The sequence below is a fragment of the Medicago truncatula genome, chromosome 4 (genome assembly GCF_003473485.1).
Source record: "Medicago truncatula cultivar Jemalong A17 chromosome 4, MtrunA17r5.0-ANR, whole genome shotgun sequence".
Taxonomy (NCBI): Eukaryota; Viridiplantae; Streptophyta; class Magnoliopsida; order Fabales; family Fabaceae; genus Medicago; species Medicago truncatula.
This window is the reverse complement of record NC_053045.1, coordinates 1993267-2010650: the sequence shown is the minus strand read 5'-3', so window position 1 is coordinate 2010650 and position 17384 is coordinate 1993267. Positions and strand designations below refer to the sequence as shown.

The 17384-nt window shown below is 29.2% G+C and overlaps 1 protein-coding gene across 2 annotated transcripts; it reads left to right on the top strand.

Annotated features, from left to right (window-relative positions):
• Window positions 1–12639, top strand: LOC11434392 (transcription factor bHLH25). 2 transcript variants are annotated; one of them, XR_005645621.1, is made up of 5 exons: window positions 1–295; window positions 417–578; window positions 2535–2876; window positions 3207–3328; window positions 12633–12639. XR_005645621.1 is itself a non-coding variant. In XM_003604276.4 (4 exons), exons 1-4 carry the CDS (start codon window positions 251–253, stop codon window positions 3276–3278), a joined length of 621 nt encoding a protein of 206 aa, XP_003604324.2. In that variant the 5' UTR covers window positions 1–250; the 3' UTR covers window positions 3279–3424. The 2 variants fall into 2 exon arrangements, 1 of the variants encoding a protein (XP_003604324.2); XM_003604276.4 differs by lacking the exon at window positions 12633–12639 and having other exon boundaries at window positions 3207–3424.
• Window positions 12640–17384: the final 4745 nt, after the last annotated feature.

Sequence of the window (17384 nt, the reverse complement as noted above, 5' to 3'; positions counted from 1 at the left end):
CACAAGTTGATGATGAAGTAATCAGTTACTCCACGCACCATACTACTCACCTCACAACCTTAGCTACCCTTCACTTTAGAACACCAATATTGAATCTCTATTTCCCTTCTTTTCATCACTCTCTCATTCTTTCCCACACCCCACCTCTTCTTATCCACACTGTACTTTCATTCTTCCAAACAATTACCTTACATATATATTTCTTGGCACAAAATTAACTTTATATAATAGCATAATTTTCACAAAATTAATGGAAGAGTCAGGAGAAAATTGGCCTTCTCATGATTCTGATTTGGTAAAATCCAATTGCAACACCTATTATATAATACATATGCTACACATGATTTTGTGTTAGTCATAGTCATATTGAATATGAGTATAACTCTCTTTTCTTTGTTGTTTTCATTTATACATAGGAAATACATGATAAAGTCATTTTTGAAGATGGAGAATCTGAATCTGTGTGTGGTGATGATGAGTATCAAATTGGAGATCCCACAGATATTACAAAGGAAAGCAATGAGAAGGAGATAACACAGAGATTGAAAGAACTTTCAGATGTCATAGGCTTAAAGAAGGTTGGTAATTAAATTAAATTAAATATAGTTGACATATTAACATATATATACTTAAATGAATGGTATGATTTATTTGCATATGTGTTACTAATTAATTCTTATATATATACACGAAATTGTTGTGTTTTTTCTTATTTGAAGTGATTCAATTGAATATGAGTGATAATTAAGGTAGTTTTGTTGTTTGAGGAAAAATATAAAAGGTTGCTTTCATAAAAAAAATAAGTTTATCTATATAAAGTTTGTGCCGTTAACTTTTCAACTAACGGTCATAATGATACGGTACTCACTTCGTCCTAAAATATAAATAAAAATCTTTTAATAAAAATTAATGTATTTGATTTAAAATTTATATCAGATACATTACCTCACCTTATATTAATCTATTCTTACTTACATTTTGGAACAAACGGAGTACTTAGTTAAGATACTTGTGGAAGTAGTATTTTCTATTGATTTCAATCGGTTTAGGATCCTCTCAATTTGACAAAATAAATGGAGTATGCAATTTGGAGAGAGATAGACAAAAAATATAGATAGTGGATCCTACTACTAAGTGGGTCCCATCATCATTAATTATTTTATATTTTTTCAAATTTCTTTGTGTCTTTATCTCTCCAAATAAAAAAAATTGAATGATTATAAATGGAAAGGATCTTAACCGGTTTTGATCACACCGTAAAATCTCTCCATTTATTTTTCTCTTTAATTTTTTTTTTGGGTTATTATAGTTTATTAATATTATTGAGGGTAAATGGTTAATGAACTTTAAGGAAAATTGATCATGAGAATAAACTTCAAATTGCTGATGAACATTTTTCTGTTAATCATAGTTGCATTTCCACCAAACTCTTTCAGATGGGAAAAATAAAACAAAAATTAACATCTTCTCACAATTTTCGAAAATTCAATAATGGAAAAAGAAATTAAATTGAGGTGATCCATTTCCATTTTAAATTATTGTCTAGGAAGGAAGAAGAGAACAAAACATAGGAAGAAAAATTCGTAAAAAATAAAGAAGTAGGGAAATAAATGAAAATGATGATAGCTATCCCATGTGTGGATGGCATCTATTCAAGTGCAAAAGTATGCCCATTCAATTATGAATTATATTTGTAATCAAGAGACTTGAAATTGAAGGTTGTACTTTTCAACGTAAAAATTTACGATTTAAGGACACTTAGATGAGATGATACGAGTTTTTTCTAACTTAATTAAAGTCCTGAGTTTTCGTACATTATTTTATCGATTTTGTTAACAAGTGTTTTAGTACGCTCTTTAATGATCATCAATTTAAAATTATTTTTTCCAAACATCAAATATTATAAATTTTAGGGTTAAATATTTGATTGATCCCTATAAAATTGGGAACTTTTATGTTTAGTCCTTACTTAATTTTAATAGGTTTTTTAGTACCTACAAAAAAAAATTATTTCTAATTTTAGTCCCTGCTAAAATAAAGTTTGTTTAACTATCCTTAAACTATTAAATTTTTGAACGATTTTTTAAGACAAGTTTAGAACACTATAAAATGTTCATTTACTAAAATTTAGAATTTTTTAACATAAAACGAATTAAATATGAATTTTTTAAAACGACAAAAGTTAAAGATAAAAGTAACAAAATATGGACGTATAAATCAAATTTTGTGACAATTTTTTGCCGAGAAACTTTTAGTAATGTTTTTAACATGTCTACAAAAAATTGTCGAAAAACTCAAAGGTTTATGTATGTATGTTATGTTATGTATATATGTATGTTATGTTTGATCATTAATATAAGGTTGAATTAGTGAAATCCGTTGTTTATAATTTATTAAGTGAAGTTATTCATCTTAGTTTTACTCTAGAGTCAAACTTATGATGACTACTCGTACACACACATAGCTATTAAAAACTTGAAATTAATTTTTCTCTATTAAAATCTTGAAATTAATTTTTCTATATGAACTTGTAGATGGACGACGACACTTCAATCGTGGACAAAGCTAGAGACTATGTGGAAAAACTTGCAGAACGTGTGAGAGAGCTAGAACAAGAAGCTGGATCAAACATTTGTAGCAACAAAAGGACCAAAGTGAATTCAGATGAGTACAATTGTGGAACAGGTGATAATACTCTTCCAGAGATCAAAGCAAGAGTGTCAAAAAAAGATGTACTTGTCATAGTCCATTGTGAGAAACAAAAGGGTATCTTGCTCAAAATACTGACCCACCTTGCAAGTCTTCATCTTTCAGTAGTTAATAGTAGTGTCTTGCAATTTGGAAAATCCATCCTTGACATCACCATCATTTGTAAGGTACATAATGCTCTAAAAGAGTCTCATTTTTCTTTTAAAAAACATATGCGGATTGATAACGGCTTTTATATAGGAATATCGGAAACACTCTCTTTCTTAACACTCTCTAATAGTCACTTTCTTATCGCATGAAATTTAGTGTGGATACTATAATTTAGAAATGTATCCCACGTAAAGTGATGAGACCCACATAAGTTTCAACATGACGGTTAGAAAAAATGTTAGAAATAGGGTGTTTTTTAAATTTATCTTACTAAAATAATTAAAATTTTACTATTTAATTAGTTTTATAACATGAGATTCTGACTTGCTATGATATATATAATGCAGATGGGTGATGGCTACAACATCTCAGTGAATGAATTAGTGAAAACTCTCAGAATGGTGATATCGACACAATAGCATGTGCTAGTTACGTATGAAACAAGTGTAGTTACTACTAGTTGTATTCTATGTGTAGATCTATTTTTATTACTATGCAAGAAGTAACATTTTGGAGCATATGTTATATGCAAAATTTTAAGTATTGGGTTCAAGTTAGGTGACAAGATGAAGCACAAACTAACGGGGTGTTTGGTTTGCATGTAATTAAATCCTATTTATAATAAGAGAAATGATATTTGTACAACCATTTTTGTACAACTTTCTATCTCATACTCACATTATCTTCTTATTTTCTCTCTTTCTTTTTCTCTCTTCATTATTTTTAACCAATAAAAAAAGAGCACAACAAGGTTGTCCCAAAAGTTGTAGTAAAAAAGTTGTTCAAATATCATTACTCTTATAATAACATCAATCCCTTTTTTTTTTTTACCTTTATCTTTACTTTTATGCCCTTTTTGTGTTTACATGTTTGTTTAATTTCTTTTTTAAATTTTTATAGCATTTATCATCACATGTTTCTTGCACCGCAAACATAGACTTGAGGCTTTAAACATATCAACTAAAAATCTCTTAAGGATCCAACTTGAGTTTTAGATTGATCATCGAGTTCATTTATTGAAAAGATATTTTTTTCTGGTCAATCAATACATTCATGCCCCCGATGGAACATTAATTTGAGATAGTTTTGTCAAATTACTAAATTGTAAATTTAAAGAAGATATCTAAAATAGTTAATCTTTCAAGAAAAAATTGTTGATGAATTTAAAATAATAACAATGAAATAGCCAATCAGAAAAATGAGTTAGATACTCCACAATCTTTGAATGACTTTTATTAGGAGAAAAAAAAAATTAAGTCAAAGAATCAAATATTATTACTCTCTCCGTTTCATTCATAATGAGTGTCACTTTAGTCAAAAAAATTGTTTCAAAATGAATGTCACTTTACATTTTCAATGCAACTTTAATTTGGAAGCGGCAATGGGCCAAACGTCCAGGATCATAAGAGACTTAATCATAACACTCTTACCCAAAACTTTAAGGCAATGGGTTTATGGGTTCCCTCTCTTATATATCATTTATTTCCTCCATTCTTAGTCGATGTGGGACATAATCACTCACACTTGATTACCCGACAAAAACTTGAGCCTTTAAACTTATAAACCAAGATTCGCTGGAGAGTCTAGCTTGGTCCTAAATTGATCATCGAGTTCATTTGTTGAAAGAAGATTTTTATTCGTCAACATTGATACAATGAGAGTTAGTTTCTTGATATTTGTTTACTTGAAAATTAAATTTGCATATAATTAAGAACGGATGGGGTACATATATAGAGTCAGGATTTGTTCACACCAAGTGTCAACGAATTTGTTGATACTAAATCTCAACCATCAATCTCATTTAATCCAACGACTCATATTTGTTTACTTGAAATTTCACATGATCACTACTTTACTTAACCTTTGTTTTGCCCAATTTCTACATCACACAATTTCAATTTTCAAGTTTCCCGGATCTTTCTTAAAAAATAAATAAATAAATAAATTCCCGGATCTAAAATTTGGAAATTCTTGTAATGAGAGAGAATTATGATTTATTCAACAAAATCATCAAAATTCCAGAAGATTGATCAATATAATAATAGTATGTGATTTATTCAACAAAATTCATCAAAATTTGTCCAATTACATCTTTTTTCTAGCATGAAAAGCAACGAGCATTCATTAGTTAAAAACATGAATGAATTCTTATACACGTGATTTGTCAAAATTATGATTGATCAATATAGTGGATTATTTCAAGACTCAATTGTCAAACCTAAAATCCCACAAATACAATAAAACTCATCAAAAACACCCATAGAATCTTTGATTCACTACATTTCTGTGAGGTTGCTATTATTTTCATAAATTTGGTATAATATGTCTTTATGGTCTAGAATCCATACGAGGAATTAACTAAGAGGGGATAGATATGCTTACAAGAATAATATTAACATGGGTGGGTGTCGCATCATCGTAAGAAGAAAAAAACAAGAAAAAAAACCATGTTTTTTTATGATTAAAAAAAATAATAGCATGTAATTAGAGAAAGAATACTAGGCAAGGCAATGGGGCGGGGTAGGAACGGGTTTTGCATTTCCCATCCCCATTTCCTACTCCGATATACTTACTCATTACCCTGCCCATATCTAACGGGGATGAAAAATTGAATCTCATCCCCGTCTCCATTGGGTTCGGATATTCCCGCCTCATCCCCGTCTCCACAATGAATCAATTTTTTAAAATAAAAAAAGTGAATTTTTAAGCTTCAATGGTAATGTTGTAATGCATTATCCAACAATTTGCGCTCATTTTAAAATTTCCTTACCGAATAATTCGGTTGCTCCTTTAACTATCAATGAAAGTTCTTATATCATGACAATTTTTTTTTTTTGAAGAAGCTAAATTAATATCATGACAATTATCAAACCAAATAACATGACATATCATTATCAACCCCCTAAACAAAAACAAAACATGACCTTTCTACATTCGGGTAGAGTTTGGGTATGGGTTCGGGGTGGATACATATATCCGCATTACCCGTCTCGTACCCGTATTTTGAAATCGGGAAAAACCCATACTCATACCCAGACCTAGTCAAATCGGGGAAAATCCGTCAAATCGGGGTTGGTTTGGGCGAGTACCCACGTGCACGGGTTTTGTTGTCTTGCCTAAAGAATACCCAAGAAATAGAATCATGAACTAATTATGAGTCGTTGGATTAAATGAGATTGATGGTTGAGATTTGGTGTCAACGAATTCATTGACACCTAGTGTCAACGGATCCTAACTTATGTAAATATATATAATATATATATATATATATATATATATATATATATATATATATATCAAGTGAGAGGACATTTTATAATGAGAGATGAGAGCATTGAATTAGGACCGTAGGATCAAACTGAACGGTGGAGATGATATTACACTTAATGTGGGGTGTGACTACCTGATTATCTTTCCTTTTCCAGGTTCATGGTTAGCGTTTCTTCTTTGTATGTGATTTTCTAACTTCCCCTTCCATCTCCATTGTTTCCTATTCCACTACTCTTCTTCATGTTCCATTGAAATCCTTTTTCTTTTTCTTTTTTAAATTCGATTTTTATTTTCAATCCATTTTGTTCGTTGTCATGTCTCTTCCTAGTTTTGCAATTCACTCTTGATTTTTAATTTGAAATTTGGATTTTGATTTTTTTAATTGAGAAAGAAAATTTTACATTCTCTTAATTGGTAACAGAAACATTAAACAAATAGCAGCAGAAAGAAAGATTGTTTTTTTCTTCTTATCTTCTTGAAATCGAAAGTAGATTGGAGCTAGAAGATGAACAGAATGAAAAAAAAAATCATATTTTTCCAACTTCATTTTGGTGTGATTTCAAAACTGCAATTCGATTAATTAAAAATTAGATTTGATGCAACAAAATTATTTTGCCCGAGATCTGGAAAAGAAACCGTAACAGCAACAGCGAGAAGAAACGGCGAGAAAAGAAGCACACAAAAGGGAATGAAAAAAGATTTATACGCTGCAGTTTTTAAAATTAAGGAGCACAATAAAGATTAATCCAAGGGTTGTTATGTATCCCTCTCATCTCTCATTTTAACAGTGCTCTCATTTGATACACCCTATATATATATATATATATGGGCTGCTAATTTACACCACCCCAAAATATTAAGGTGCAAGTTAGCAAGCTAAAATAGTGGAAAATGGTTTTTATGTAAATATGAAGTAGGTGTAGCTTGCTAACTTACACTTTAGTGTTTTTAGGTAAAGTGACAGAGACTCACATAAGTTTCAGCATGACCGTCAGAAAAAAATGTTAGAAATAGGGTGTTTTTAAATTTTCACTTACTAAAATATTTAAATATTTTTACGTTTTAATTAGTTTTATTGATCGTGTATTGAATATTGATGTTATAACAGGAGATTCTAACTTGCTATGGTATATATAATGCAGATGGGTGATGGCTACAACATCACAGTGAATGAATTAGTGAAAACTCTAAGAAAGGTGATCTCTAGACAATAGCATGTGCTAGTTACGTATGAAACAAGTGTAGTTACTAGTTGCATTCTCATCTATATAATATAAATTTAGGATCCATTTCATAGACTTTTATGGAAATGAATTATTATTGTTTTGGTGTTGTCACATGTCCCTTTCTTTTTTACAAATGCTCTCACCATATTGATCTTCACAAAATGCTCTCACCACAATCATCCTCACATATTTGTATTTAATGTTCATGTATAAAAGGAAGTTTTACAATATCAAATTCTATTACTTGAATTTATATTAGAAATCAAACATTTCGAATTCAAAAAGTACAAATTTGAATCAAATAATTTTTTTTTAATAATCAAATAGTTTAAATTAAAATTCTTTCAAAAAAGTAGTTTAAATTAAAATATTTGAATTCAAAGATTAAAATAAAACAATTGATTGAATTATTCAAATTTGTTTTTATTAATAATGTTAGGAAAAAAAACACTTATTATTCAAAAAAACAATTGATTACGAAAATCAATTGAAATATTTCGTGTTTTTTTTTTTAATAATTCAATCAATTGTTTATTCAAAACGCTATGAATACTTCCAAAATAGCGTTCAATTAAATGTCGGTGTTTATTGCACATTAAATTTTACTTTATTCTATTTCCATTAATTGCATTTTAACTGTCCAATTATTTTTTTTCATTATGAATGACGTCTTTAAATTATTGGATTTCATAAAATAATACTAATATATTAGAATTTTGCAAAGAAAGAAAATAGTACTAATTAATATATTATTAACGAGAAGATTAATAAATTATTTTTTAATTTGTTGGATTACAAATAGTTAGTACTAACATATATTATTCCTTAAAAACAAATAGTACTAGCATATATTTATTATTGATATTACGAAAAATATATATTCATGTAATTCCTCATTAGCCAAAGAAAATTACCACAAAAAATTATTAAATTAAAAATATTCAAATCTTTGGAAGAACAAAAATATACCATAATTAACTTTGTTGACTTTGAAACAAATAAAGGAATAATAAAAAAAACCATTAAAAATGCACTAATATGATTAAAATAATATGATTTTGTTTCTGATTTCAAATGTATGACTTTTTGAAAATTAATGGATATTTTTCACATTGATTTTATCCGTAAATCAAGGGAGTGATTTTTTTTTTGTTGAAGAAATCAAGAGAGTGATTATTGTTATTACTTGATGATTTTTCCTATAATTATTGTTTATGATACTCACAAGTTTTACATCACATGGAAAATGCAATACAAATTTTCTGAAAGTCTCTATAAACTCAAATTTTTTGTTGAATTGTTCTTTGTTTTCTTATTTTCATATTATTTTCTATGACTCCTATTTGAATAATCATTTCAATTTTCATTGTTTTTGTTTTTAGACTTTGGTTTATATGTGATTGAAAAATGTTAATCTCTCATTCTCATTAACATATATTGCCGGTTTCATTTTTAATTTAGATTACATAAAGCTTTTATTTTTATATCTTTTATTGTTTTTTTAGTTTAGACAGGGAGACAAAGTGATTAGAAATTGTGACGCACAAGAAGTCGTTTATGAGGAAGAAGAGTCATATGATGGAGCATTGTAGAAGACATTGATAATAAGGCGTTTGAATTTAGTGTATTAAGAAATAGTGCACTATTTCTTTAATTTTTTTTTTTCAAATACAAGAATGACAAAGAAACTGAATATTATATTTATTATATTGGAAATTTTAATGTTGCGTGTCGTGAATGCCCCTTTTTCTTCATGATTTGTAATTATTAATTTATTGTATATCACATGTACATGAATAATACAAGTATATTAATACATGTGCATGAATTTAGATTATTTTTTCACGAGTTTTTATCGACACCCTCGGTAACACTTTTCACGTAAGAAATTCTAAGGTGAACTCTCTCATAATAATTAATAGTTATATACAACCAATATTTCTTTAAAAAAAAGTTATATACAACCAATCAAATAAATACAAGTAACAAAGTAATAATAAAAATATAATTATTTAATAAAATATATTAATGCGATATTTCCCTCTGTAACAAAAAAAAATATTAACGCGATACAAACTTCCTAAACAAGTCATCAAATTGTAATATTTTGAATAAACATTAATTTTTATGAGAATATTTTCGTTAATGAATAATGATGTCTTCAAATAAGTCATTTTATTATAAGATTTCAAATAATAATTAGCTTTAATGAGAAGATTATCCTTAATGACAAATTTTAATAATAATTGTTATGTATAATGTATTTAATTTTTTATGAATAAATTGATTAAGTTGTTTACTAACTTTTTTATAAAAAAAAATGAAATATTTATGAATAAAAATACTTTGATCTTTTTTTAAAAAATTTAAACCTAAAGACATATTTAAAATAATTATATTAACCTTTTTTAGAAAAGCGGTCAATTTCATTTTATCATAAGTTGATTTAATTTGGTGATATGTCTTTAATATCTAAGATATGTCTTTTTACCACTAGACTAAACTTTTACAAATTTATTACATTAATCTATTATTTGCTAATTTTTTTTTTTTTTTTTTTTGATACTTCATCTTACTCTTATGAGTGTGTGTGTCAAATTTTATCAACTTGTGATAAAATGAAATGAAAAGGGTTTCCAATTTTTTTTTAATAATACTTATTAGTTTAATCTATTTTTTTTTATCAAACCTATTAATCTATTGTTCCTTTATATTAGTAACATTAAAAGAGTTTTCTTTTACTTTATTTTGGATATGTAAATATTGATCCAAATTATATTGCATTATATTTTATTGGATTTTTTTTTCTTCAAAAGATTCATCCAAGTCAAAGTTAACCGTGTTTGATTTTATGAGTAAATAGTCAATTACCCCCTGAAATTGTAAGTTTCGTCAATTACCCCCTTGAAATTAACAAAACGTCAATTACCCCCTTGAAATTGTACAACGTTAATCAATTTACCCCCTCCGTCAAATTATTCTGTCAGTGAACATGAAGTTTTGCAAATACCCCCCCTGAAGTTTTGCACTTATGTGCAAAATGCCCCCCAAACTTAAAAATTTATGTTTTTTTTCTTATCTTGATTCAAAAGATATTAAAGACAAACAATTAACAGTTAACTTTAATATTTAAGCTTAAAATAAGAATATATCCTCTAAAAATAACGCATAATTAATAACTTCATATTACTTTAGCAAAATGCATGTTTAGTTCAATTTTTAAGATAGAATAATTATTTTATTCAAACTTATCTTAAAAAACCGTTAGAATTAATTAATCATGAGGGGTGAGTGTCTCTAGCTTACTTTGTTGTGAATTGGCGTGTCTCTATCTAAATAAGTCATAATTTATGAAGAATTGAACAACCAAATGACATAACATAAGCAAAATAAAATAACAGACCCCTTTAAGAATGAAAGAGTCATGTAAAGTATTAAATTTAACTGTTAATTGTTTGTCTTTAATATCTTTGAGTTAAGGATAAGAAAAAAATATATAAATTTTCAAGTTCGGGGGAAATTTTGCACATAAGTGTAAAACTTCAGGGGGGGTATTTGCAAAACGTCATGTTTACTAACAGAAAAATTTGACGGAGGGGGTAAATTGATTAACGTTGTGCAATTTCATGGGGTAATTGACATTTTGTTAATTTTAGGGGGGTAATTGACGAAACTTACATTTCAAATTAGACTTCGAACAAACCTAACATTGTGATGTCAAAATATAGACTAAGACGGTCAACAACGGAGCTCCTAAGTTTGGGTGCTTAATTGAATCCAACAAGTACATTTGTAGAATTGTATATGTATTAATGTGCAAGATATATATGCGTTAATTCTAATATTTATCCTTTTTCAGGGGGAATAATCTTTAAATAAGCATAAAAAAATCCTAAACGAGTTTAAACCATTTGGTGGAATGACAATAGTGTAAGGTGGTGATTTCAGGCAAATATTGCCTGTTGTCCGAAAAGGAACGAGGCAGGATATTGTTGATGCATCAATCAATTCATTAAAGATATGGGCTTATTTTAATGTGTTGAGGCTTACTGTTAATATGAGATTGGGTGCATCTTTGGTACCTGCAGAGCAGAAAGAAATTGCTAATTTTGGCAAGTGGATACTCTGAATTGGAGACGACAACAACGCTTCGGATGAGAATGGTGAAATGAAGGTAGAAATTCCTAAAGATTTGCTCATATCGGACACAACAAATCTGTTGATGTCACTTATAGACTTTGTGTATCTCGATTTGAATGATAACCTTGGTGACCCGCTATTTTTCCAAGAAAGGGGAATACTCGCACCAACGCTTGATTCAGTTGAGCATGTTAACGAATATATGATGTCACTGATTCTGGGTGAAGAGAAAGAGTATTTAAGCTCTGATTCTGTTTGTTGATCGGGTGAAAATTCTGATGTCCAAAGCGAGTGGTTCACAACGGAATTCCTTAATGGTATTAAGAGCTATGGAATTCCAAATCACCGGTTGAAACTAAAGGTGGGATGTCCAGTTATGCTGATAAGAAACATCGATCATGCCAATGGATTGTGTAATGGTACGAGGCTGACAGTTACACATCTAGGGAAGAGCACGATAGTTGCTACCGTAATTACAGTAAAAAGGGCAGGTACCAAGGTATTCATTCCCAGGATGAATCTTATTCCGAGTGATCCAGGACTACCCTTCAAATTCAGGCGCATGCAATTTCCATTGACGCTTTGTTTTGCAATGACAATAAATAAAAGCTAGGGTCAATCTTTATCTCAAGTGGGGGTTTATCTTCCTAAGCCTGTGTTCACGCATGGACAACTTTATGTCGCTGTCTCTCGAGTAACTTCAAGAAAAGGTCTGAAGCTACTCATCGTGGATGAAGATAATAATGTTTGTAAGGAGACTACAAATGTTGTGTATCGTGAAGTTTTTCAAAAAGTATGATCATTGGTTATGTTTTAGAATTGTTGTTGCTATAATTTATAAAACTAAAGTTGCCTATTGTTTGGAAGTCGTTTTATTTTTAATTTCTTTATAAGGCGTACTGGTCATTACAGACATGCAATTTCTATATAAATAGATCCTCCTGCCATTGACTATTAATTCATGCACTTTTCAGGTTTAACAATCTGCGGAACCTTTTTTTTTTTACATCGTTGTTACCCTAAAATACAATATTTACATTAGACCATTTGTTTTGTAAAAATTAAAAACAAATAACAATCGGCGTTTCTGTAGCCCAAACTATATTTATACACATCCGTAAAAAAATTAAACGTTTGCATTTACCGACTACGTGTATGCATGTGACAATGACTATTATATAAAAAAAATACATATTTTTTAGTTTTTATGATTAATAAAATACGTTTTGTCAACAAATATTATTACACAGTACGTCGGCGTATTTTTGCAAGAAAATTACATATGCTAAGTTTAACAATGAGTGCATCTTATACTACAAATAATTAGTACAAGTATAATAATCCAAATATTTTTATCGTTATATACAATATTTAGAATTAAGATTATATTTTTTTCATATCGAATTTAAAATCTATACATTGATCAAAAAAGTTTTTTATTTCCCCGTGCTGGCACGGGTCACTATACTAGTTTTGATTAATGTGTAGATCTATTTTTATTACTTTCTCCGTTCCTAATTATAAGACTCTTTTGCTAAAATCACAGGAATTAAGAAAACGGATATTTGTATTAAAGTTGTTTGTAATCACTATTGTTTTTACAATTTTATCCTTAAGAGAGAGAGTTAGTTTATGTTTTCCATATGATACTTATTGCTGTTGAAGAAAAAGATGTATAATAAATAGGGGCATGTATGTAAAGAAATAATTAATGTAGTTGGAAATAACAAAGGGGTCTTATAAAAAGGGACAAAAAAAATTCTCAAAAAGGTCTTATAATTAGGGACGGAGGGAGTACTATGCAAGAATTAACATTTTGGGGCATCGAATATTCGAAATCAACCTTAAAAGACCAGTATTCGAAGGAAAACAACGTTGGCAGTAATCGAAGGTTTATAAATATTTAAAGTTCAAATAACTAATTACACATAAGGAACATGCAAGAGAAGTTTTAAAAAAGGACAATTATGTTTGGGAAGTCAACGAATTTCAGAATTCAAAAACTACAAGAAATATTTAAATTTGAAAGGGTGGTTTTTTAAGTTAGTTAAAAGACACACATCATTAATGTATCGTAAGAGTTGGTTCCTTCTTTTCTTGTGCATGTTAAAGAATTCATTTCCGTTATATAAAACTTGTTTACTAGATAACACATCGATCCACATAGAACTAACATCTAACAGGATGTTTGTTTTGAACGATGTGTGTAATTAAATCCTATTTATAAAAATATCAATCCTTTTTAACCTTTATCTTTACTTGTATGCCCCTTTTGTGTTTACATGTTTGTTTCTTTTTTAAATTTTATAGCATTGATCATCATCAGATGTTTCTTGCACACCAAGCATATTCAACCTTTAAACTTATTAACTAAGAATCTCTTAAGGATCTAACTTGAGTTTTAGATTGATCATCAAGTTTTTTTTTTTTTTTTTTTTGAACAAGTCAAAATGGAATATATTAGATCACTAAAGCTGGCTCAAATCGTACAAGGTGTGCCAAAAGAACCACCCACCAAAAAACAATTACAAAAGTTTGTCACCAAATAATAATGTTACAGAAGAATGAAAAAAACAAGGCTACACAAAAACACCCATGCAAAGTAATGGATGCCGCCACCAGTCATTATAACTGAAGGCGAAAGTGGGCACATTTGCCTTTAGCCAAGAGAAAGACAAAAATTTGACATTGTCTCTTAAATGATGCAAGTCAACGTTCTTCTGGTTGAAAATCTTGTTGTTTCTTTCCTTCCAAATAACTCAAACAGTAGCCATCCAGATTACTGTCATAAAAGAGTGTGTAGACCGTGGTAATCCCGCATAGCGACCGAACTGATGAAGATGTGCTGCAACTGCAGCTGAAGCTATGAAAGAAATGCCTAGCCATTGAAATAAGAGATGCCTTACCATACCAAAATGATCACACCGAGTTTATTTATTGAAAAGATAATTAATTTGAGATAGTTTTATCAAATTACTAAATGGTAAATTTAAGGAAGATTTATAAAATATAGTTAATCCTTCAAGAACAAAAAAATGTCAATGAAAATAATAACAATGAAATAGCCGATCATAAAAATAAGGTGGATACTCCACAATCCTTGAATGACTTTTATTAAAACAAAAAAGTTTTTCTAAGTCGAGAATCAAAGATTATTAGTATTGATGTTATGAAAGAAATTTTTGAAGGTTAGTTAGAAGACACATATCATTCATACATCTCGGGAGTTAGTTTCTTTTTTTCTTCTATAAATAGTGCAATCATTCTCCCTGCAATGGAGTTTAATTCCATTCTTATATATAGGATAAACATCTTATTGACCGTTTGTAACACAATCATGTTTATAATAATATCATTCATTTTTAACTTTTATCTTTTCCCTAAAAAAAAAAAACTTTTATCTTAACTTTACTCCACACTTTTTGGTGTTTACATGTTTGTTTCTCCTTTACATTTTATAATATTTCTCACCATCACACGTTTCTTGCACCGCAAACAAAAACTTGAGCTTTTAAACCTGTAAATTAAGATCTCCTTAAGAATCTAACCTGGGTCTTAAATTGATTATAAGTTCATTTGTTGAAAGAATATTTTTATGCGTCGACATTGATACAAATGAGAGTTAGGTTCTTGAGATCTTGATTGGTCATTTCTTCTTTTTTTTTTTTTTTTTTTTTTCATTGATATTTTTTTTAATATCTTTATATAAAAACTAGGGGTATCTATTTTGGGAACTTCTACGGTACACTCACAAAATGAGGTGTACCGGTACTCCTGCTTCTTAATTTTATAAATGAACGGTCGTTTTTTATGTAGTAAATAGCTATTTGTCAATATTTATATTTTATAGAACAACATTTCATAAGAAAAAACATCATTTAATTGTTTATAAGAATCATAGTAACTTTTTTTACATATTATCGTAAAAAATAATTAATATTCTCAATTATGAGTGATAAAAATTTAAAAAAAATAAAAAATTATTTTGTCGACACTTTTGATGAATAAGATTTAGTTATTATAATTATAAATGATAAAAAAATAATATTTTTTTTCAAAAAACAACTCATTTAACTATGAATTTAAAGCGTGAGTGTACCGGTACACTCAAATACAGTGGGTGTACCATAGAATTTGCCATCTATTTTTGTTTTAAGTTGTCCAGATATGCTCCATTTACCACATGTTCCATTTACACCATTTAGGTCTTGGATGAATGACATGTGGCAAAAAAGGATTCAATGGTTCAGATTTAAAATAAACATGTATTTTTTTAATAAAAAATAAATAAATCTCGTGCGTTACTCTCTTTTCATCAGCTTCCGTCAGAAACTCTTCCTTTGCCCTTTCATCATTGCTAACATCCGTCGACTGCACCGTCGTTCATCTTAATTGCCATCGTTCATTCATCTCTTAATAATAGGATCGCTCCTCTCCACTATTCTCATTGTTGCTTCTTCCGCTAACCATTGTCTCGTAGTCGTCATTTCAAGCCAGTCAATCGCCGTCGTTTCAACCGTTGTTTTGAATCTTTTCTAATATGTATTTTCTAAATGAAGTAAATGGAGCATGTGGTGAATAGAGCATACCTACTCGTGTAATAGTAGTGTTGCAACTTGCACATTCAAATTCATTCTTTTTAAAAAGGCAGCCAACAATCCTTTATTAAACTCCAAAGTTATGATGGTACAATATGTATACAATTCCAGCTTACAGATAAATAAAATTGAAAACAATTGAGAACCACCAACAGCCAGTGCCAAAGTCCCCTTCACAGTACTGTTATACATTCAATTATGCATCCAATAAGACTTCAAATTGAAGGTATTGTCTTCTTGTTTTTATCAAAGGCAACGAATTTTTATTGTTTTTATTCCCAAAATTTAAGTGTAACATAAGCACCACTCAGAAAAGAGTGTAGTGAAAGCAATAATAATAATAATGAATTGAAATCATTGTCGACGATTTTGTATTATTTTACTTGTCTGTTTTGTGGAGATTTTTTTTTTTTTGTCAAGATTGTGGAAATGTTTTTACTTTTTACTTTATAAAGATTTGTAAAAGAATATATTTTCGTTTCTAAATAATAAATAAATATAACAAAAAGTGTGTTATAACCTGTATTGTATATGTGGAAAAAAAAATTGGGTATTCGATCATCCAACCCCTTCAAAATATGGGATCTTATCGGAAGCTAGTTTTCGATAGTGTATTAGAATACGATATTCAAAATTAGTTTTTCATAGTATTTTTTGAGATATAAATATTTTAAGGGGAAATGAGTAATCGCCAAAAATTTGGTGGGATTTATGACCCTCCACGTTTCTCACGTGCCCTTTTAATTTTTCCATTTTACATCCTGGTTGAACTATATAGTTTGAAACTTAAAAATACGTTTAGGATTTGCTTACAACTAAAAATAATAGCATGTTAGCCCAATTCGGCAAAGAAGGCGATTAAACCGTTAGTTGAGGAAGCCTCCCATCCGATTGAAGCTTATACAATGCTAGAGCTGCCAAGCGAGGAAGCTGATTCATTCTCAAGGCCGTTAATTTTGAACGTGAGTCTTAAGGATTAAGAATCGAGTCAAAACGTAGTGAGATTGGACTTGATGCGATAAAATGACACCCGTGTTTTTTAGCATCACTAATCGCTTTGGTGAGTAAAGGAGAAGACACGTTCTCTAGTGGATCTCCACAACAAGGACCCTGGTAGTGGATCATGCCAATGAGAGGATATTGAAGTCAAACGTGGGACGTGGGGAGCAACGTTTAACGTTTATGAGGTACAACTTGTTGAAAAACATGAAACTCCATTAGTAATGACATCGTCTTTCATCAGAATGCATATTGAAACATGGCATCATGTATCAGGTCTTCAAATGACCAT

Bases quoted from the DNA above. Each gene is read 5' to 3' on its own strand.
- LOC11434392 (XM_003604276.4), top strand. From the start codon at position 251: ATGGAAGAGTCAGGAGAAAATTGGCCTTCTCATGATTCTGATTTG. The intron at 296-416 runs GTAAAATCCAAT...ATTTATACATAG, and splicing joins CTTCTCATGATTCTGATTTG to GAAATACATGATAAAGTCAT. The intron at 579-2,534 runs GTTGGTAATTAA...ATGAACTTGTAG, and splicing joins ATGTCATAGGCTTAAAGAAG to ATGGACGACGACACTTCAAT.